At 50.5% G+C, this 24,398-nt stretch overlaps 1 gene segment (V, D, J or C); it reads left to right on the top strand.

Moving 5' to 3' along the window:
• Positions 1 to 357: 357 nt before the first annotated feature.
• On the top strand, positions 358 to 23,199 carry LOC128627245 (immunoglobulin lambda variable 4-3-like). The segment is given in 3 exon segments: positions 358 to 417; positions 22,801 to 23,139; positions 23,195 to 23,199. Coding segments are annotated over 3 exon segments (390 nt in total).
• Positions 23,200 to 24,398: the final 1,199 nt, after the last annotated feature.

A 24,398-nucleotide genomic window follows, 5' to 3' on the forward strand; every position in this document is an offset into this window, starting at 1 on the left:
CATCCTGTGCACAGCAGGGGGCACTGTGGATTCTCGATTGGGAAACTTTCTGGTTTAGGTGCCCTTGAATGTGCTCAAGTGCAAAGGGCATGACTGAGATTACTTTGAAGACAGGTCTATTGTGTAAAATCAATTCTTAACAATGAAACCAACACCTGGACCTTTTTCTGACCTCAGGAAATCACAGGCAAGAAGCTGTTAGGCTCAGGGACCAGACTCTGGCTGAGACAGACAAGCTGAGCAACAGTGAACAGATTTGCATTCAATGCTCCTCCCTCTTGAGCTGCAAGGACAGAGGATAAGACAGGAGCTTAGACAGGCCAGTGCCAGCTGGGCAGCCTCAGGCTAGGGTCCTGGAAGCCTCTCTCACCATGGACTGGGCTCCCTTCTACCTCCTGCCCTTGGTTTTCTCCACAGGTCAGTGCATCCCTGGACACACAGGGAGCCAGCTTCCCTCCAAGGACAGTTCCACTGGGCATCTGTCCAGTCTGAGTGCATTGGGCATCATCCCTGTGTTTTGTGTTTGCAGGTCTCTGTGCTCTGATCCTGTGCTGACCCAGCCCCCGTCTGCTTCTGCCTCCCCGGGAGCCTCGGCCAAGCTCACCTGCACCCTCAGCAGTGAGCACAGCAGCTACAACATTGCATGGCTGCAGCAGCAGCCAGGGAAGGCCCCTCGGTATTTGATGTATGTTAAGAGTGATGGAAGCCACAGCAAGGGGGACGGGATCCCCGACCGGTTCTCAGGCTCCAGCTCTGGGGCCGACCGCTACTTGACCATCTCCAACCTCCAGTCTGAGGACGAGGCTGACTATTACTGTAACAGGGGACAGCAGTGGTAATGCCACAGTGACACAGGCCAATGGGGAAGTGAGACAAAAACCACCTTCCCCATCTGTGTCACACTCCCTTTTGACACAAATAGGACCAGAGACAAAGCCAAGAGCAGGTCTGGCCCAGGTCCCCAGACCTCAGATCCTCAGGTGGCCGCCTCCTCAGCCTCAGGCAGCTGTGCAGAGGGTGGGACAGCAGTGGATTCAGGCTCATAGGACAGGACTGACATGCTGCTTCCAAGGCCTGCATGTGAGTTACAGACAAAAGCATAAGTGGAAGGACACACAGACCAGGACACACATCCATGGTAATAGACACTAATTATCCTTGTAATGGTCACTGGGCCTCTCATAGTCACCTCTCCTGGATTTATTCCCAGAACTATACCCAGCTCACCAAGCTCAGGTAGCCCTGGGGTGTCCTGGAAGCCTGGGTTCTGAACACAGCAAACCCGTACAGGGGACACTAAGGATCCTCCTGCATCCCCTCCTCAGGAGTCACCCATCAGCCCCCGCCCCATGCTGGGTCCTGTCAGCTCACAGCTGTGCCCTCTCAGGGAAGTGCTCCTGGTGGACAGGAAGGACCCCTCAAGGGCCTGCCACTCTCAGATTGGGTCTGAGGGTCACGATGACCTCATAGGGCCTCCCGTCTGAGTCCATTGTCACCACATTGCCAGTCCCCACTCTTGCCTCTCACATTTTCTCCTGAAAGATCACCCCTAACCCTCATACATGGTTCTCCATCCCCCATGTGCCCCCAGGGGTCTCACTGCCTGAGTTAGAGAATCTGATCACCACAATTCAAGAGGAAACCCCCTGAGGCCAAGGAGAACTATACAGAGACCCCAGGGCCACTTGTGCAGCTCACACACACAATCAGAAATCACACTTGTGCTGCAGTCGAAGAGGACAAGTCCCAATCTGGACAACAGATGGACCTGTCAGAAGAGCTGGGACTCAAGGACGGAAATTAGCACCTGGCTCCTCACTGCTGTGGTCCCAACTGCGGACGTGTGAGGGCAACTGATGAAGGAGCACACTGTCTGCATTAACTCCAATGAATCTGCAACAACCTAGAATAGCAGACAAAACGTACATATAAATACAAGTATTATTCCGCAACAAGAAAACATTCACCAAGTCTGGTGTCACATCAATATTCCTTATTGGAAGCAGGAAAATACAAGCTATGATAAGCAGCAAAATCAACCAATTGTCCTGGCCATGAAATCTTAGAGATGATTGAATAGGTAGTCAAAGATTTAAAAAATATATATCTATTCTATTCATTTCAGTGTGTAGAAGAATACTTGAACACAGTAATTGCAGACTAGGAAGACAAAAACTACAGTCAAGTCAATACACAGATGCGGAAACCACAGCGTCTGAGACACAATGACCCTCAATGTGACTGACAGCAGGTTCATCTCCGCAGAGGAAAGAGAGTCACAGATGATGTGGAGGAGGAACTGCAGAGAGGACGTGAGACACAGACACAAAACCTCTGTGAAGACACACACACGAGCGTCAGGAGCTGGAGGGCAGGGAGGGAGCACCATCTGCTTCAACGTGATTGAAACAGAGAGTTTTGGAGGAGGGTAGAAAAATTATTTGAGGAAATACGGGCCAAAAATATTCTGATTTCAGTGAAAACCGAGGACCTACAATTCAAGATGCTCAAGAATGAGAAGATCAAACAATATACAGGAAACATCAACACACATCACAACCAAATTCCTAAACCCAGTGTTGACGAGAAAATCACAAAAGCCTCAGAGACACGAGGCCCGTCCACGGAGAGGACGGAGCAGAGGGATCAGGGCAGGGGCCTCCCTGGGAACAGCACAGACGGGGGAGGGGGAGGAGGAGTGTCTAGAAAACTGAAAGCAACAACAAAACGACAAAAAAAAAACCTGTCCACTTTCAAGTCTTTACCCAGTGAAAGTATCTTTCAAAAAAGGAAGCAAAGAAAGACTTTCCCAGATGTACAGAAACTTAGAAAACTGACACCTGCAGACGTTCTGAACCAGAAAGAGCAGAGGACACGCCCGAGACACAGAGAAACAGGAATCCGTACAGAGAATTTAATAGCATCAGGTATCGTTACCACGAGTATAAATATGAAACAATTTCCCACATTAAATTCCATTACAGATATCATTACTCAATGCAAAAACACTATAACAATTTGTGTTGTATTTCATAATATATGATAAAGTATAAATATGAAAATGTTACCACAAAGATTTGAAAGGAAGAGGAACGTGTTATGATAAACTCAGGTGTCTCACTCACACCCAGTTCAGGTCCAATGTGACGTTTCTCACAAGGTCGTAACTTGGGCAGCAGGAGTGATGTGTTGTCAGAATTCCCTGAATCAGGAGAGAAGGTCCCGTGTGACTTCCTGTGCAAACCAGTGGGGAAGAGGCAGCCCCTGTGTAGTGACAGTTCTTGTGGGTCACCTGCTCACTCACCTCACTCACACAGGACAGGGTGTCACAGTGCAGTGGCTCCTCCCTCCCCTGGGTCCCCCTTCAGCTGCTCTGACTCCTGGGTCAGGTGTGTGTGCTCAGTGTGACATCAGTCCTGCCCCTCATCCCTTAATGTGACAGATTCAGGTCACATTGGGCCGACCTGGTTTGGACCATAACCCCCTTAGTTTCTCACTGTCCTTCCTGCCCAGACAGACCACACCCTCCCCCCAGGACACTGACCCTGCTGTCCTCACACTCACTTCCTCCTCCTGCTCCCTCTTCCCACCCTGATGGCAGCTCCAGGGTCCCCTCCAGAGACACCCCTCCAGCCTCTCCCCACACAGGACCTGCCTGTCCATTCTTGTTGATCTCAGCTAATTAACTGAATACTACAACAGCTGCATAATTATTACCCTGTAATTATTTTTATTGATTGCTTACTTGATTGATTCATTGATTTCTGCTATTATTTCCCTCATTAGTCAGGATATTTTTTAATTCAAACATACACAGGACAATAAGAGATGTGGGCAGACAGGAGCCCCTTTTCCTCCTGCAACAACAAGTCTGGGGCCCGACGGGTGTCTGCAGACACTCACCACCCTGTGAGGTCCCGAGTCCTTCCCACTTTCTTCCCGGCCATGCCTGAAAGTCAGGGTCGGCCTGTGAAAAGCTACTAAACAACATGCCAGTGTGAGAAGTTGACCCTCACTCTAAACACTCCCCATTCAGGGCAGCAGACGAGGACGTCACTGGGGTCACAGCGACGTTCTGGGTGGTCAGTGCACTGAGGACGGAGGGTGAGACTTGTGCACAGTTAACGGTTGTCTGTCCACATCCTGCCTGAAACCCCAGGATTATTTAAGAAAAGTATCTTTAATAAACCTGGATGCAGTTTTCTTGGGGAAAAAAAGACAACATACAGGAAGAAGGCAACAGTGACTGTGCTGTGTCACCCACACCAGCGTGTCCACTGTGTGCTCCCATGTGCACACTGGCATCTGTGAGGCAGGACTGGCCCCGTTCACACGTCTCACCTGGGATGCAGTGTCTGGCAGACACAGTGGGGCTGAATCGGTGTTTGCTGGGTGGGCGTCTCCTGTCTCAGTGTTTGGGGCAGATGCCACCAGAGCCCTGTTTTTAACCTGCACTAGCAATGGCATCAGTGAGACAAAGTCCCCAAATCCTTTGTTCCCCATGAGAGCCCAGAATGGAACCACAACCCCAGGGACATGTCAGAGATGCTTCAGGTTGGCCCTGCTCTCTCCTCCTCCCAATGAGCCTGCTCATACTTTTATGAGTTTTCTGAGCCTCCTCTGCCTGGTCTTGAGGCCGGTAGTGGTTATAGAGAGAACAGCAATACCCCTGGGACCCATGGTTCCTGGATCAGGAAGTTACCACCTGAGCAGTGGGTTCAGACTCTGCACCTGGACAGAGCACACACCTGCTCCCCCTGCAGCCAGTGTGGGGAGGCCACCAGGGGGCAGCAGAGACCACCTGGTAAAGCCTCTTGGAGAGTGGGAGGGCCTGGGCATGAGGAATTCTACCCTGCAGGGGGATCATTATAATTTATTTTTTAAATCATATGTCCATTTATTAGTAATGAAAATAATTTAATTGTTCTAAAACAGGGGGTCATTAACCACCACTCACACCTGTAGAAACAGCAGTCACTTTTCCACACTCTCACCTCTGACACTGATGACATAACACACTGACTGACTCTCTCAGGCTGGGTTCTTGCAGAACTGGCCTGTTTTTCCATCACAGGTCCTGGTAATTCATTCCTGCCCAGCCCACCCCATTAGTGCTAACACTGTAACTGTCACACCTTTCAAGGACTGGAGCTGCCCCTGGCACTGGTGCCCACAGGAGACTCTGGGGCACCTCCCACCAGTCTCAAGAATATGCAGACAGACGTCACCTCTGATCTTGGCTGTGGTCAGACCAGCCCAAGAGTGAAGCCATGAGGCAGTCTGAACTACAGATGTCACCCCCACACGATGGCAGCAGGGGATGAACCAGAAAACCCTGGGAATGAGCAGAGTACCGAAGTCTGTTTAACCGTCACCCCAGAGGACATCTGAATTATTTTCAGTTTGGGGCTCGTATGTGTAAGGGCGCTGGTGTGAACTGAGTGACTGTGTCTTCTTCAGTTCGTACGTTGAAGTCCTTCCTCCCAGTGTAGCTGTGTGTGGGGACGGGGACTCTAAGGAAGTAATAAAAGCCAAAGGATGAGTCATGGGAGGGGCTGTGGTCTGGTGGGATCAGTGACCAGAGTCTCTCTGTCTGTCTGTCTCTCTCTGACTTCAAGTTTAAGCAACTGGTGGTATTTGTTTGAAACAGCCTGAGGTGACTAGTCAGGGGCTGTGAACACTTGTGTATGGGTTTTATATAAACATAAGTTTTTAATTTTCTGAAATAAATGCCCAGTGATGCATTGACCGGTTGTATAGTAATTGCATGTTCAGCTTCATACTAAGCACACGGCTGTTTTTCCATTGCGGCTCTGCCGTCTGACACTCCTACCGCCACTGAGTGACTGACCCACTTCTCACTCCCTGACCAGGGTTTGGTGTTGCCCCGATTTCACTCCAGTCTGATCCGTTCTGACAGGGGTGCAGGTATCTCCCTATGGTTTTAACTTCCCTTCCCTGGTGGCTGCTCAGGAACATTTTTATGTTTTCTTGACAGCTGTATATTTTTCCATCAACTGTCTGTGTCCTTTGCCCATTTGTAAATTGAATTTTGTTTGCTTTGATTATTTTTTAAGCTTTTTTAATGACGTGAGAAAAGCGTGACCGTGTTGCTCCACCCTGCCATGCCCTCACGGGCCGACTGGCACCTGCACCTCATCCAGGTCAGACCCGAGTCCCTGGTGCATTTGTGAGATGCTCCACCTGAGTCCCCAGTCAGGGCTATTTGCTTTGTGTATTAATTCATTTCATAACTTTACACAAATACTTCCTTGATGTATTCTGATTGCCAAGTATTTTCTCCCACTTTATTGGTTTTTTTTAATTAACTCTGTAAAAACAAAGACTTTTGTAGAACAAAGTTTTTAATTTTAAAGGGTTTCCACTGATTTTTGATTCTTTTACATATCAAGCATGTCTAAGAAATCTACAAACTCTTACCAAGACCAAGATGGAAAAGATTTTTCATTTTTCTAAAATGTAATAAAAACTCCCCCAGAGGCACATGACCAGTCTCACTGTGTCCTGGAGCAAATTCCAGCCTCTCACACCAGCCTGACCACTGTCCCTACCAGCTCCTGTAACCAGCACCCCCACCCCACACTGCACTGTGATCTCATCACTGGAGGGGACTGAGGGTTCTCCCCAAGACCAGAGAGGAGACTCAACCCAAGTGTGGGTGCAGGGGCTGGTCAGGGGTCAGCACTATCCCCTCAACACCACAGACAGCTCTGAACAACCCAGGCCCACACCTGGACATGAGGACCCAACTTTAAACCCTCCACTGGCCCCAGCTGCTCTGTGCCCACCAGGCACCATTAAGCAAGGCCATGAGAGGAAGGAAGTAGATTTGCATGGAGCCCCTTATACAGGGGCCCCAAAGCCGTATCCTCAGGTGTGGGTCAGAGGAAGATCCTGGGGCGTCTCCACCATGGCCTGGACCCCTCTCCTGCTCCCCCTGCTCACTCTCTGCACAGGTGCTGACTCCCAAGGCTAAGCCCCCACAGAAACCAGGAGCAACCTGGCCCTGACCTTGCTCGACACTGGGGACACTGCAAGGTGTGCACCATCTGGGAAGGAGGCCCTCGTCCTCACACTCACCTCTCCTGTCCTCTCTTACAGGTTTGGTGGCCTCTTCTGAAGTGACTCAGCCCTCAGCAGTGTCTGTGAACCCGGGACAGACAGTCAGGATCACCTGCCAGGGAGAGGTAGTAAGAAAATATTATCCTTCCTGGGTACAGCAGAAGCCAGGCCAGGCCCCTGTAACAGTCTATGGAAACAACAAGCGGCCCTCAGGGATCCCAGACCGATTCTCTAGTTCTGACTCAGGGGACACCAACACCCTGACCATCAGCGGGGCCCGGGCTGAGGACGAGGCTGATTATTACTGTGCAGTGTGGGACAGCAGTAGTAAAACTCACGGTGACACAGGCAGGGGGGAAGTGAGACAAAAACCATCAAGTGTGTCACACTCTCTTTCAGCCCAAATATGTCAGGAGGCAAAGCCATGACCTGGTGTCACTCAAGCCCCAGGCCTGAGATGCCCAGGCTGCCCCTCCCCCAGCCCTCAGGCAGCTCTGCAGAAGATGGGGCAGCACTCAATTCAGGGCTGGCAGGACCAGGATGTCCTGGTGATTTCAGGGCCAGGGTGTGAGTACGGTCACAGGGCCCTGAAGAGAAGGACACAGAGGGAGACATCCAGCAGCAGGAATGGACACTGGATGTCCACAGGATGGGGCTGTGTCACTCACGGGCCCACTGCTCTGGACCAGTCCCCAGATCTGTCCACCTGGGCTGAGCTCCTGAGGCCACAGGATCTGACCGCAGCCTGGGATCCTGAACAGATGTGAAGGGTCACGTGGGGAGGGTAGAAAGGAAAAACATCTGAAAAAATATGGGCCAGAATGTTCTACTTTTGGTGGACATTAGGAACCCACAGGTCCAGGACACACGACACACACCAGCACCTAAAACACAAAGGAAACAGCACCCACATGCTTCACAACCAAACCCCTCAAACCCATGGGGAGGAGACGATCAAAAAGCATCAGAGCAAATGTCACGTTCCACACACAGGAAGGTCCGTAATGGAAGCGCAGGGTTCTCAGTGGGTGTAATCCAACCAGGAGGAGCCAGGAGCAACCTCTTCAGAACACAGACAACAAACCAACAAAAAAGCTCTTGGCTTTCAACTCTGCCCAGAGAAATGCCTCTGAGAAAGGAGCAGAAGCAGCCTTGCTCACACGTACAGGCATATACAGAACTGACCACTAGCAGACCCTGATGCAGGGAGGAATGAAGGACACTCCTCCGATGGAAGGGAAGTGACCCAGACAGAGAGAGGAATCCATGCAGAGAAATGAAAGGCATCAGATAAGATAACTACTTATGTGGGTAAAGAGAAACATTTTATTACGTTGTTCCAAACAGAGAACAGTAACACAGTAGGCTGTGATTTATAATGTCCATTAAAGCAAAATAACGAATAATGTTAGCAAAATTTTCAGAGGCTAAAAAACATGAGAGAGTGTCCCTATGTCATGTGTGAAGCAATATGACAGCACTGGAAGGTGGACTTTGGTGAGTTGGGTGTGTCCTTAGACCCTACCATGCCCCTTCATATAAAAAACCCTTTTTAAACATCACTTAGATTTAATGCCACCAAGGGCAGTAACATGAAATCATGAAGATATATATTCAAACACAGTTATGGGGAGATTGAATTTTGCAGCAAGGCTTGGCAAAAGGCTGCCTACCTGAGACCACCGTGACCTGGCCAGGTGAACAGGACGACGGTGCAGACACAAGGGGAGAGAGAGCGAGCCCAGGGCGTCTGCAGGGGCCCCTGGGTGCACAGAGCACCTGTCTGAGGTTCCTCCCCCTGACAGGTCCCTGAGGCTTGTGGATTCACTGCTGGGTGTTCCTCTGCAGTTTCCTTTTATGTGAACTTGTCCAGGGGATCGTAGCACTGCTGATCTCAGAGAACGAGTGAGAAAGTGCGCCCCCTGCGTCACTATTATGATGGAGTCACGTGGAGTTGGTGTTACTCTTCCTTACATGCTTGATAGAATTCACCAGGGAAGCCACTGTGTCTGTGGTTCTTGTTTTAGCAAGAAGGTGTTTCATTGTTGACTCAGTCTCTCTCCCTCTCCTTCCCCTTCTCCTCCCCCGTCTCACTCCTCTGTCTGAGGAAAGACACTGAAGGGCCTGCATCTGATTGTAGGATTTTGCATTTGTCCTTTGAGAGAAGAAACTCTTAAGATCATGAGCCCAGGTGCTCTATGAACCTGACGGGGGCCACTTGGCATGTCCCACTGGTCACCCAGGGGAGAAAGGCAGAGTCCCAGGGCCCCTGGAAGGGCCGAAAGGGCCTGTGAGGACCACCATGACTCGCCCCACCACTTAAGCTGATTGAGGCTGGGTAATTCCTTTTTTCCAAGTCACTAATTAGACTGAGCCGTGTGTCAGAGAACCTGAAATCGAGTTGGAATAAAGCGTGGTAATCTGATGTCTTGTAGACACACGAAGCTTTTCACGTGAGGAACAGTGTGAAGTGAGGGCCAAGTCTCTGACGGTCTCAGACCCCGTGACTGTGCTGCTGCTGCTACAGTGAAGGAAACAGACAAAACTCCCTCCTGTGGAGCTTTGACCAGGTGGGACCAGCAACACGGGACCAACACAGCAAAGAAACAGAGCAGGTCAGTACCAGGTGCGCTCCGTGAGAAGGGGCAGGTGCCTGGACCACCTGGACCCACACCTCCCGCCCACACTGAGCTCTCTCCTGCACAGGCCTCTGAAAAGCATTTTCACAGGGACTGCTGAGCGCTGAGGGGGGCTGGGGCCGCCGGGTCAGAACCGCCAGCAGGACTTGGAGCATCGACACTGAGGCCCCGGCACCTCCAGCTCATTCTGCACAGGTGGTGCCCCCAGGCCCTGCCTGTGGGCTCCGCACCCACAGAACCCAGAGCCTGAGCTCAGCCCAGGGGATGCTGCATTGACCTAGTGTTTGGGGGACATGAAGGTCTTTGGTCTCCTGAAGACAAAGATGCTCCCAGTAGAGTGGGGGTGACACACCTGTCACTCCCTCTGGTCAGGGAGCTTATGACCAATCAGTGCAGCGGAGCAGAGCCAGCAGGACCCAGAGATTCTCCGGCTCTAACCTGGGCACAGCTGCTGACACCCCAACGTCCCCACTGAGGGGGACTCTCACGACAGCCAGGAGGACATGGGGACAACAATGAGCCCAGAGGACACCACCCTACCAGCAGCCTGGACCTCGGTTCCCCCCTCACCTCTGGTCATGCTCAGCCCCAAAAAGCCAAGCCAAGGTCACAGTCCGGACCCCGGACTCCTCTCTTGGACTCACCCCCATTTTCTCAATTTTCCTGGGGACTTGGTCTCTAGGCCTCAACATCACCTGCTAAGACACAGAAAGTTTTATACTTAATTTGGAAATTCTTATTTCCCCCCCAAATTAAATGATACAAAAGAAAGGAAAGTGTCTTACAGACTGGGTAGGAGGTCAGTTGGGGCTCAGGGGTTGCACCTCCAGTCTATCCTCTGGGGACCCCCAAAGGGGAGCCAGCAGATGCTGACGTCTGTGCAGAGGGGTCGGCTCCCAGATCCAAGGAGCAGGAGGCTCCCAGTCTCATCAAAGGCCACTGGGGCCGGAGCAGACCCGCCCACTGCTCACTCTGGGAGGCGAGAGCAGAGATGGAATCACTGCCCTGGGGGGTGGCGGCAGTGACAGAGTTCAGTGCACAGCTGACGTCGGTGTGGGAACATCTGTGTCCCACAGTCCTTACTGGGCTAAGGGTAGAGACAGTCTGGTTTGAAATACACTGAAATCCCGGGTCTCTGTAGGGTGGCACATGGGTTTCTACGGGACTTGACACTTAGCAAGAGAACAGAGTTTATTCTGCACCCTCCATTCTCTTAACTAAACCAATCAGCAGGAAGGACATTGTTACCCTGGGACAGTGTGACCAGAGCTGCACCTCCCACCTTCCTGCAATCCTTATGTGACCTCTCAGAGCAGGGCTGCACAAGGAAGGGGTCACACCCTCTCAGGTGACAAGTGCTCTGGGGGACCTGCAAGAGGGAAGCTCCAGGTCTGAGTTCTCCCCACCAGCAGGGGGCAGCAGAGCTGCATCCAGGAGCAGCCTGGGCAGAAGCTGGGGCTGCCCAGCTGGAGCCTCAGAGGGAGACAAGCCCAGGGGTCAGCAGTTCCAAGGCTCAGTGCAGGCGCTGGACTTCAGGAAGATTCATCCATGCCCTTGAGACCCAATGACCACATTCTGACAGACTCACACAGTGTCACTTCTGGAACCTGACAGGCACCCGTGAGTGCTTCACCTGAAATGAAGGTCATCTCACTATTGACAAGGACCCTGGGGCTGACCCTCTGTCTGGGCAGAAAAAGGACCTCTACTCTGTGCCTCTTGCCCGCACCCGTGGGTGCACTGTGACCCTGGGGCTGCAGCCGTTCTGCTCAGGGCCATCTCAGGGGAAGAGGGCACAGTTGGAACCTCTGGTCCCTGCCTGGAGCAGCACAGATACTTCAGGAGACTCTCCGAGGAAAGGGGATTCTTCCTACTCGGGTCCATCCCTGGTCACCAGGCTGTCCTTTGTCAGAACAAGTTCTAGCTTGGTGGAAACACCACAATGTCTGGTCCCTAGAGGTCATGACTAAGGGGGCTGTGGGGACCCACACAGGGCACATGGAGCCTGAAGCTGCGGTCTCAGTCGGGTGGATTTCTGGAGCTTTCCACAGGTCAGTGAAAACCCCGATGCAGCATTATAAAAGGACCAAAGAGTCCACAGCGCCCACAGCAAGTCTGTGTGGAGAGTGGCTGGAGGAAGGGACACAGACACCAGTGTGGATGAGCCTGGGAGCTGGTGTGAATCCTCCGAAGCAGGAGCACACTGAACAAGGAACACATCACACAGGAAGCACCGCACACGCATCCTGACTCCACGGAACCACGGCTAATGAAACACTGATGATGGACACCCGTACATGCATGGGGACACTGAGAGGACGTGAAGGAGGGGGAGGAAGGCTTAGGGACTATGGCCCTGCATCTGCTGAGTCAGGAGTTTTCACTTATGTCTCAGAGGGCCCAGCTCAGGCCTGCGTCCAGGCTCCTGGAAGGCCCACAGCCCTGCTGAGCCAGCCCAGGACGGACGCCCGGCCTGGAGGGTTTGGGACAGTGGTGCTGTGGTCAGACCCCGGGAAGGTGACGGTGATCAGGGGTCTTAGGATCCACCGATACTTTTCTGACCTGAGAAGCAGCTAGAAGAAGCTGGGCACTCAGCCCTTCCTCCTCAGTCACCCAGCCTGCCCCCTGGGGGTGGTAAAAATGATCTCTGCTGACTGTTCACCTTGGAACCCAGATGGGGAGTGCATTTGCATAAACAGTGAAACATCAGGGCCCCAGAGGACTGAGGGCATAACAGAGGCCTGGGGAGCCCACGGTGCCCTGAGGACTCACAGGCAGAGCTCTGGGGTGTCTGCACCATGGCCTGGACCCCTCTCCTGCTCCCCCTTCTCACTCTCTGCACAGGTGCTGCCCCCAGGCCCTGCCTGCCCCTCAGCCCAACGGGACAGGGAGCTGGGCACCCCCAGCCCCAAACCTTGATCTCAGCCCAGACACAGACTTAAGGTGGGTCCTTGTGGGAAGGGGCCCTTAATTCTCAATCCCTCTCTTGTCTCCCCCCCTTGCAGGTTCTATGGTTTCCTCTGAGCTGACACAGCCTCCCTCAGTGTCTGTGGCCCCTGGACAGACAGCCACCATCACCTGCCAGGGAGATATCTATGTGGAAACTGATGAATATGACAATGAAGTATATGCTGTGAACTGGTACCAACAGAAGCCCAGCCAGGCCCCAGTGCTGGTCATCTATGGTAGCAACAGCCGGGCCTCAGGGATCCCTGACCGATTCTCAGGCTCCAGTTCAAGGAACTCGGCCACCCTGACCATCAGTGGGGCCCAGGCTCAGGATGAGGCTGACTATTACTGTCAGTCATGGGACAGCAGTGGTGATGCTCACAGTGACACAGGCTGATGGGGAAGTGAGACAGGAACCCTTCCTCTGTCTGTGTCCCGCTCTCCTCCAGCCCCAGGGGGACTGTGTAGGAAATCATGAACCATCTGCTGAGGTCCCCTGATCTCAGATCCCAACTCTGCCCCCTCCTCTGAGCCCTCAGGCAGCTCTGCAGAGGGGGGATCAGGAGTGAATTCAGGGCTGGCTGGCCCAGGCTGCTCTGGTGCTTCTAGGAGAAAGTATGAGCTGCAGAAAGTTCTGACTTGAAGGACATACTGATGGAAATCTATGTCCAGTGGGCCTTGGAAGTCCACGTACAGTGACTGGGCAACTTCTTGGCAAAATGTACTAGAGTGATCCCCAACCCACCCAGCTCCCCTGGGGTTCTGAAGCCCCAGGTTCCCTGGCAGCCTGGGATTCTGAATGGAACATACCAGTGTAGTGGACACCGTGTGTCCACCTTGATCCACAATCGGGGCTTTTGCACCCACGCACCCCTGCTGGGAGCCCCCGGCAGCTCACACTGTGCTCTCACTGGCAAGTCCATAGTGGCAGAGAATTGTCCCCAACATCAGTGGCATGTCCTTTCTCTGAGTGTGACTCGGGTGGAATGGCTGCCTGATGCCCGGACCCCCAGGCCCCGGCTGCAGTTTAGGATGACTGGGCAGTTTCCTGCTCAGTCCTCAGTTGTTGCCACGTGGCAGGTCTGCCCCACTTGGCTTCCTTCCAGACAGATCTCCTGACAGGTTCTCCGTGTCAGGGGGAGTCTCCAGACCCCAGGAAGGAAATAACAGCCCAAGGGGAGTGTGTGGGAGAGGAGAGGGCCCCAGAGAGGTGACAGTCTGGGCGTCTGCAAACGCTCCCTCCAGACTGGTCAGTGCATGTGGGAGGAAACCAGCTGAGGCTGAGGAGGGAGCCACCCAAGGACACGGGAGGGGACGGTCACAGGTCAGCACACCAGCCTGCAGTGCCTGTGCCCAGTCAGGGGGAAGCTCCCAGTTCAGGCATCAGGTGGACGAATCAGAAGAGCTTTTCTCAGAGGTGAGAAATTAGCCCCAAACTAAAGGCTGCTCTGGTGTCATGGAGGAGATGATTACAGCAAGTTGAGAAACAATCAGATATGTCCAAGTGCCTTTACTGAATCCAAATAGAAAAATCAAGAACATCAAGAGAAATACTTATTAACACCCAACAATGGAAAACTCACAATAGCTGGCATCCTATGAAAATTTTTCAGAAATAGAATTAGGAAAATATGAGCTATTTTAAGTACAAAAATCAATGAATCTAAACTTGCCCTGAAATTTCTCTGAGGATGTCATTCATATTCAAGGATATAAAAGAAATTATTATCATTATGTATCACTGGCTCCTGAGGGTAGAAGGGAGAATGAAGACGTTACATGGAAATAGAGAAGATTGGATAGAGATACAGATGGAACTTGTGAAAATGGAAACTGCAGTGTCCGCGACTCAAAAGGACAATGCATGGGATGGCAATAGATTAGATGCTGCAGAGGAAAAGGTTAGTGAAATGGATGGATTGCCATGGAAAGTGTACAAAATGAAACACAGAAAAATGACTGAAAATGAGCAGAACACCTCTGAGTTACAACAGTTTCAAAGGGCACCAATGTGTATCATTGGCAACAGGGGAAATGTGTACCCACATTCCATGTGTATCACTGGAAGGGGAAAAGTTGGGGAAATGTGCTGGGGGTCACTAGGAAAACTGCAGAAATATGACCAAAATATTCCAAACTCTTTCAACTGTAAGGGCACAGGTCTACAAACCTTAAGAAACTGAAGCACAAATGAAAGTCAGAGAGAATGAAAGATGGGAGGGAGGGAGTGAAAGAAATAAAACAACACCAAACATTTCATCATAAGGTTGCTTACAGGAAAGATGATCTCAAAAGCAGTCGGAGAGAGAAGACACGTCCTGTGGTGAGGAACAGACGATGGTAGGAGAAGATTTCTCATGAAAAATGATGCAAGCAAGAGATAGAAGGATCTTAAAGTGACGACAGAAAAAAAAGACCCTTGAATTCTTTACTCAGGTAGAGAGAGTGTCTTTCAAAATTAAAGGCAAAATGAAAGTGTTTCAGGCACACAACATAAACAGAATTGACTACACACAAATCCCACTACAGGAAGTAGTAAGACACCCTCAGAAAAAACAAAAATCACACCCAATAAAAAAGGCATCCACACAAAGAAATGAAAAGCATCAGATATGGTAACTACATGGATACATTTCAAAATAGAAGGTAGAACATAGAAAGTTTTGAAAAAGGATAGACTATAGATACAAACATCTACTTCCATGTGTATAAATAAGTGGAATATATTGAACCAGAGTATGAAGCAGAGACGCAGACAGAACACTCAGTCCCTAAACGGCAGGATGCACACTGGTCTCCAGTGCACGTGACCACTCTCCAAACAGACCGTTTTCTGGGACACAGAACAGGGTCGATGTGTTGAAAAGAGGTGGGAGGAGGAATAAGGAGGATGAATGGCAATGGGAAAATACAATAAAAAAGTTACACATCAAAAAATAAATAAAAAATAGAAAGTACACATTGTATTTTCTCCAAAGTGGAATTACATTAGAAATCAACACAATTTTTACTTGATAAAAAAGAAAATGTAAAAGCCCACACCCAAATAGTCAAAGGCTCAGTGGAGAAATCAGAGGAAAATGGGAGAGACGTGTTGACTGTGACTGACGATGAAGACACGACACATCAACCCAGCAGATGGCATGTAAGGCAGTGCTCAGAAGGGAGTGTTCATCTGTGTGTGTGTGTGCATGATCTATCAGTGTATGTACCATATAATACATGTGAATGTATATGTGCAAAATGCATACCAGCGCTGTGTGTTCAGTGTACGCATCTACAGGAATGTAATTTCCTCTAAGGAGTGCTTTGCATATTTATATTTGTACAGTAACATTAATATATTTATCCTTCCTGATAATAAAGTAACAAAAAAAAAAAAAAAAATGTATTATATACAGAATGGGTCAAAGTAGGTTTACAGTTGTGAATACACAAAAGCAGAATTTAGTCTTCTATTATTATTTATTATGGTATTATTTTCTATGCAAACAGTTATAAACCTACTTTTGCTCATTCTGTATTATATTAATTATTATGTGTAAATATATTTATATGTACTTAATATATACTAATAGAGTTAAAGTATTTTTCTGTTTCTAAATCCTAATATAGATATACATGATCTGAAATCAGTAACATAGCATTTCAATTTCAGACATTGTAAGAAGAAGAGTTCACTGAACCAAAGCAGGCAAAACAGATGAGGAAGATTAGACTAAATATTGAGGAAAGAAGGAGTAAAGAATGTCAACAGAACTAAAAGTGAGTTCTTTTAAAACATCAACAATGTTGACAAACTTTTAGCTAGACTGGTTATATTTTATTTATTAAAGACTTTTATATATTTATTCTTAGAGAGAGCAGAAGGGAGGGAGAAAGAGAGGGAGAGAAGCACTGATGTGAGAAACATTGATCGGTTGCCCCTCATACGCACCCTGACCCGGAACCAAACCTGCAGCCCAGGCATGTGTCCTGACCGGGAATCCAACCAGTGATCTTCTGCTTTGCAGGATGATGTTCAGTCAACTGAGCCACACCAGTCAGGGCTAGACCAATTATATTTTAGAAAGATAAATTACTAACAACATGAAATAAAGAGGAGCCATTACTACCAACAATGCAAAACTGAAACAAGGCTTTAAGGACATAAGGGGACACTATGAACCAATGGATGCCACAAGAAGTAGATGCAATGAACACATTTCTGCAGTGATAGAAACTGCTCAAACTGACTCAGTGAGAAGAAGGGAAACCTGACGAAATCTGCAACAACACAGAATAAATGATCACAAAATACCCACAGAGAAAGTTCCAGTCACAGACCCATCACTGGTGAATGTCATCATGCATTTAAAGAACAATTATTACCAATTATTCATAAACTCTTCCAAAACACAGAAGAGGAAAAAGACACCTACCAGCTCATTCAATGAGGTCAGCATTACTGTGAACCCAAAACCCAGATAATATATCACAAGGAAAGAAAACTGTTCATCAATAACCCTTGCGATACAGACCCGGCACCCTCTGCACCGCCCTAGAAAACCAGTCCAGCCGCCTGCACACAGGAGCACGCACCATGACCGGCCGGCATTCATCCTGGGAATGCAGGGTGGATTTAGCACCTGCAAACCAGCCAACACAACACACCACAGGAACAAAATAGAGAACAGAGCATCGTCCTCCTCTAGGTAGTCACGATGTCTTCACACCAGCAGCCACTGCTACTAGCTATGTTTCTAGTCCTCTCACAAGGTCACAAGGTGAGATCCCTGGTGTGGAGAGGGGGTGGGGTGCGTCCTTCCACACAAAGGCTCTGGATGGCCCACACCTAACGGTGAACACACCCCCTAAAATAGGACACAGGGCTGTATCGCTGTGTTTCCGAACGTGTGGTGGTCAGAAGCCACCTCCCACTCAAGCAAGCAATGAGCACACAGAACTGAAAGGGGGCTGGGGCTCAGGCAGGCCCTGGGGAGGAGTGGGGCCAGGGGAGGGTCGGCCAGAGAGAAACACCTGCACAGGCTGCAGGGCAGACAAAAGAGAGCACCTGGGGGAAGCAGGACAGTCCAGACCAGCTGGGGTGAGAACAAGTGATGCCGTGAACATTTATTTCTATGTGGATGTCCCATGGGGACACCCCCAGCCCCAAACTGCCCCCCATGTGGCTGGTAAAAATGTCTCTTTGTAAAACACTTTTTCCACATCATTACAGGGTCCTGCACCTGAATCAGACTCAGTCTGAGGAGGGCAGGACAGTTAAGCACCAAGACCCAGGTGGCCTAGGAAGGAGCTGGGGACACAGCAGGAGGAAGTGAGAGTTTCCATGGTGAAACCTGAACCAAGGCTTCTGGAACCTCCATGAGCACACAAGTCCCCCAGGGTCTCCTAAAACCCCGATGCGGCTGCAGCAGGTCAGGGTGGGCCCGGGAGTCTGGACTGCCCCCTTCCTAGGACCACACTGGGAGTGGCGTCACTCCTGTACACCTGCTACTCTCAGCTCAGTGCCTGTCACTACAGGAAGACACTGAATCACAGGGGACCTGCTCTCCCTCCCTCCCAGGCTGCTCCTAGTGGTCTTGACTTTGCCCTCACCCCTGCCCACATCTCTCCTCTCATCAGGGGCCCACTGATGACATCAGTGGTGCTGACATCACCACTTCCCAGCTCATGGGGACCCTGGACAGATGGTGACCACATTCTGTGCTGAAGCAGCAGTGACACTGCAGGTTATAATCATGTCTCCTGATACCAGCAGCTCCTGTCCACTGCCTAACATGGCTGAGGTGCAAGGTCAAGAGTCAAACCTCACAGACCTCAGATACCAACTCTGGCAACTTGGCCTCCATGAGCATCTTTGGGCTCCAGCCCAGCCACAAGGTTTATTTTTGTGGTTCCCAGGTGGGGTATGGAAGGGGCTCTTTCCCACTCTGTGCTAGTGCTGAAAAAGCAAGATCAAACCATCCTGCCCCTGTGTTTAGCTCTGTTGTCAGCTCCCATCATACGGGACACCTTTCATGATCAAAGACACAGATATGAGGTCCCCTGCTCTCTCCCACCACGAGGCAGGTGTGTCCATGAGAACAAAGCTGCTCTCTGCCTGTGGTCTGTGTGCTCAGCCACCCACTAGACACCTCCTGAGAGATGGGTGTGGTGCTGTCTGGGTGGCTCAGAGTCCTGTTGGGACAGAGCACAAGTGTCACCCTGATCCTGCCTCCAGCTACTGCTCTCTGCCCACTCTGGGATGGAAGCCTAGGGGTGCAGATGTTCAGATCTGCTCTTTTTTCTCGTTACCAAGGGAAGTAGTGGGAACAGGCATTTGATACTGGCCTGACCCCCATGTTACCCAGGAAGCAGATTTGAGAGGGGAGCGCCTGCTGCCTGGGGGGACTCAGGCTTGGTCTGCACCTAGAGAACCCTGAGGGAGCCATGGGTCCTGCACTGGAGGTGCCTCCCACCCCATCACAGATCCCTCTCTGCAGCCCATGGTTGTCTCAACTCCCTGCCTTTCATGCCTCATAGGAGATCAACCTTGTCTACTCAACACCAAGTTCTCCTTGAAGGTTGTGTTCAAAAGTCCCATCCTCGGAGAGGCCCCCATGACACACAGACCAAGAGAGACGCCTTTGCTGAACCATCTCGTCGGACTCCATAGGGCCCCCTTTGCAGCTCTCAGCACAGCTCTTGTCTCGTTCGTCCCTTCGTCTCCATTAGACTCGGTCCTGTCATGAGCAGATTGGGCAACAAGCACCTGGAAGGAGCCAGCCTACTGCTTATGCTCTGAGAACAGCGTCCTTGCCGGGAACTCTAGTAGTTGCTGGTGCTGTGACTACATGCACCACACACTGGGGCGAGGGGGTGACAATAGAGATTTACTGTCACCCACATGTGAGGTTGGCAGTGAGAGATCACTAGTCAGCTGGGTTGGTGGTTTGTGGGCTGTGAAGGAAAGTCTCCCCCTGCCTCCCTTCTAGCTTCTGGGGGTCGCTGGCATCTCTGCTGACCTTGGCTAATGGACTCTGTCTCCTTCTTCATAAAACACTCTCCCTTGTGAGCATCTGTCTCATTTCTTCCTTTTTCAATGACACCAGTCCAATGAATCAGGGTCACCTTACTCCAATGTGACCTCATTGTGAGGAATTACATCCACAACATACCTAAGTCCATCAGCTCCCACCTGAGGTAGTGAAGATGAGGGCATCGACATATGAATTTGGGGCACCCAATTCAACCATCAACAGTGTCCTTGCCTTGATGGTGTCTACCCACCTCCTAAGAGGCCCACAGTCTGAGGTGCACCACAAGCCCTCAGAGGTCAGAGGAGGCATCACTGGGGGCCCAGAGGGTCCCTGACCCTCCCCTGAGTGGCCCATCTCTGTGCAGGACGGCCAGGCTCCATCATTGTTCTCTTATATCACCACAGGGAGTAAGTCTCTGACATGAGACAAGGTGGCCTCCTTTTCTCAAGGTGGTCTCCTCAGCTTCCCAGTCTGGTAGAAGTGAGACAGGACCACCTATTTCCAGTGAGGGACTCAGAGGTCGTTGATGTTCTGATGGAGACCCCAGGACACCACCTGATCTGCTTCTCCTCCAACTAAGATCTCGGTTCTCCTGACTCAGCTCAGCTCATGTTGATATGGTGAATCTAGGACCCTGTTGAGCCTCTCCTTGTGCCCAAGGGAGCATGTGAGGTGCCCCTGCTCTCTCTGCCCAGTGGCATAAGTCTGAGCTCTGAGCCCCTCAGCCCATACCTACCACCCATGCGGCCCTCGGTGGACGGGTCAGCAGACACACTGATGCCAACATGTGCAGGTCAGGCTGCAGCTTCTGCAGAACCAGGCTCCCCTCCCAGAACCTGAAGTTGCACTGGGGCCAAGTCTAGTTAGACAACCAGGGTGATATGACACATGTCACAGATCTCCACCAACGTGGACTAGTTCTGCTCTGGCTATGCTGGGACACCCTGAGATGTGGCTGGAGGAGGAGGAGGATCAGGTCCCTGGGACTGAGTGTATGTGGCTCTGTGACCTCTGGGAAGGGCAGGGCATGTGGGGGCCCATGTGCCCCTGTGTGCATTTGGTGTTGCAGGGAAGTGTAGTCTATGTCAAATGTCCCAAATCATTATTTTTTTATGTTTTCTTAACTTTCATCATTTTCCTATCTTCAGTGTGTCTGCTCTATCAGAAAAGTAAAACAAGGATGTTACTGAAGAAGGTTGAGTAACACTCATATGTGCTTATATGTATAAAGCACCAAATGCTTCATCTTTATCAAACCCTTTAATATCAGCCCCTGTGTTAGAGAAGCATTCTCACCATCACCCCATTTAACTGAGGCAGTAACTGTGGCACGAACGGATGAACTTTTTGTCTGAGGTCCGAACTAGAAAGTGGACACCCTGGTAGCAAACCAAGGTTCTGGGCCCAGAGTCCCTGGTCTTCACCACAGTCCCGTGGTCTCTCATTGTGCTCTCAGAGCTGAGACTTGTCACCTCCTCAGGTGCCAGAAAGTTCCCTCTCCTCTTTCACAGGCAGGGGACGGATGACATGGTGCTGCAGCCCAGCCCCGTCCCACAGAAATGAAGTGTGAAACCGTCAGGAACCTAGATTCTCCAGGGTTCATATTTAAATGGATAAACAGGTCGAATCAGTTTCCTTAACATATTTATTTAATTTCAATCAGTTCAAAATATTATTCAATATGAAGGAACATAAAAATCGATATATTTTACATTATGTTCATACTAAGTCTTTGAAGTCTGCTGTATCTTTCAGAACTACAGCTCATCTCTACTGGGTCAACCCATATTTCACGCTAAACAGTGGTGTGTGTCTCTGGTACCAAATTGGAAAGAGCAGGATCAGGTGGATGAGGTGTCTGGGGATAACCATCCCTGTAGGTGCTCACCATGTGCAGCTCACCCCGGACAACCTCACAGCCACCAGGGGGCGATGCAGAGCCTCAGAACCCAGAGCCTCATTAGGGAACAATGGCTGCTGCCCTTTCCACCCAGACCAGGAATCCTGAGGCCACAGAAACAAGGAAATTATTATACCGTGTGTCCACACTACTTGCATTCTTACACACACAATACTAAACATAGTTATAATTTTAAAGATAAATCTGAGCTACAAACACATTTTATTTAAAAAATCTCTGTAATGAATGGCAATATTCCTTTTGAATTTTTGAAACAATATTGCTGCAAGTATCCCTCTCAGCAGGAAGATCATGTTGATAAACATCACATAAGTCGTAATGTGATGATTGGCGCAGAGATTCAGAAGAAAGAGAGAGCATACGGAATATTTTATTGAAGTTAAATTACGTTCTATACCCCACAGTGGTATATATTTGTGTAACTCACAAGCACAGGTCATGGTTTGAAGGTGAAATCTCCCAGAATGACATTCACAGGAACCTTCCAACTGGTCAGGAGACCCACAGCACCCACAGATCATGTGGGGTTATTCTGATGTTTGGTTACTATGATGTCAGGTGAGAGGTGCATCTAAAACACTAATCAAGGTTCACCATCCTTTAAGTTCTTAGAAGTAGCCATGTGATGCATTAGCTACACATGTAGGATCACATTCACCCTGTGGACACCAGGGGGCACTGTGGATGCCTCTTCGGGGAACTTAAGAGGTTAAGTGCCCTTGGTTGGGCTCAAGTGCAAAGGGCATGACCGAGACTCCTTTGAAGACACTTCCATTGGGTAAAATCAACTCTTAACAATGAAACCCACACCTGGACCTTCTTCTGACCTCAGGAAATCACCAGCAGGAGGCTGTTAGGCTCAGGGCTCAGAATAGAGCTGAGACAGACACTTGTTGGGAAATGGAGAATAGATTTGCATTTATGCTCCTCCCTCTTGAGCTGCAAGGAGAGAGGATAAGACAGGGGCTTGGCCTGGCCAGTGCCAGCTGGGCAGCTTCAGGGCAGAGCTCCTGAAAGCCACTCCCACCATGGACTGGGCTCCTTTCTACCTCCTGCCCCTGGTTTTCTCCACAGGTCAGAGCATCCCTGGGCACTCGGGGGTCCAGGTTTTCTCCAAGAACAGTTTCAACAAGCATCTGTCCAGTCTGGGTGCATTGGGCACCATCCCTGTATTTTGTGTCTGCAGGTCTCTGTGCTGATCCTGTGCTGACCCAGCCCCCGTCTGCTTCTGCCTCCCTGGGAGCCTCAGCCAAGCTCACCTGCACCCTCAGCAGAGAGTACAGTGACTACCCTGTTACATGGCAGCAGCAGCAGGCAGGGAAGGCCCCTCGGTATGTGATGTATGTTGGTGGTGATGGAATCCACAGCAAGGGGGACGGGATCCCCGACCGCTTCTCAGGCTCCAGCTCTGGGGCCGACCGCTACTTGACCATCTCCAACCTCCAATCTGAGGACGAGGCTGACTATTACTGTGTAACATGGGACAGAAATGGTAACGCTCACAGTGACACAGGCCAATGGGGAAGTGAGACAAAGACCCACCTCCCTGTCTGTGTCACTGTTTCTTTTGACCCAAACAGGATAAGAGACAAAGCCATCAACAGCTCTGGCCCAGGTCCGCAGACCTCAGATCCTCAGGCTGCTCCCTCCTCAGCCTCAGGCAGCTGTGCAGAGGGTGGGACAGCACTGGATTCAGTCTCACAGGACGTGCCTGACCTGGTGTTTCCACGGCCTGCGTGTGAGTTGGAGACAGAGCGCATGAGTGGAAGGACACACATCAGTACTCACATCCCCTGCAAATTGTCCCTGGATACCCTTGTAATGGTTACATGACCCCTCATTGGTTGCCTGTTCTGGGTTTGTCCCCAGAACTATCCAGTTCAGCAGAGCTCAGGAAGCCTCAGGATGTCCTGGAAGCCTGGGATCTGAATAGAGCAAACCCTGGCAGGAGACTCAGGATCCACTCACTTGCATCCCCCCTCAAGGCTGATGCACACTCTCTGCCCTGCTGGGTCCTGGCAGCTCACAGCAGTGTTCTCACGGGTAAGTGCTGTTCGTGGGGCGGACAGACCCCCCCAAGGTCATGCCCCTCACAGAGAGTGGCTCAGGGTCAGAATGACCTTACAGGGACTCCCAGTTGAGTTCTCAAATGTCACCACATTGCAGATCCCCACTCTTGCTTCTCACATTTTCTCCACAAAGATCACCCCTAACCCTCCTACAATGCGGTTCTCCATCCCCTGTGAGCCTCCAGGGAACTCACTGCCAGTGTAGGTGAGTCTGCTCACCACACTGTGTGAGGAAACCTCTGGAGGCCAAAGTAACCACGCAGAGACCACGGAGAACACCCGCTGAGCTCACACACACAGTCAGAAGTTACCCTTGTCCCACAGTCCAACAGGACAAGTCCCAATCAGGACACCGGTGGTCCTGTCAAAGAGCTGGGACTCGAAGTGGGAAATTAGCACCTGACTCCTCACTGCTGTGGTCCCACCTACGGACGTGTGAGCGCAACTGATGAAGGATTACACTGTTTGCATGAACTCGAATGAATCTGCAATAACCTAGAATAACCGGACACAACTGTTGTTCACCAACAAGGACATATTATATTCACCAAGTCCAGTATCACATCAAATATTCCTGATTGGAAGCAAGAAAATACCACCTGTGATAAGCAACAAAAACAACCAGTCATCCTGGACATGAAATCTCACAGATGGTGGAATGTGTAGCCAGGGATAGTAAGTAAATTCATATTTCATTTGTTCTGGTGTGTAGAAG

Source organism: Artibeus jamaicensis, unplaced genomic scaffold (assembly GCF_021234435.1).
Source record: "Artibeus jamaicensis isolate MK-2021 breed Jamaican fruit bat unplaced genomic scaffold, CSHL_Jam_final contig_1128, whole genome shotgun sequence".
Taxonomy (NCBI): Eukaryota; Metazoa; Chordata; class Mammalia; order Chiroptera; family Phyllostomidae; genus Artibeus; species Artibeus jamaicensis.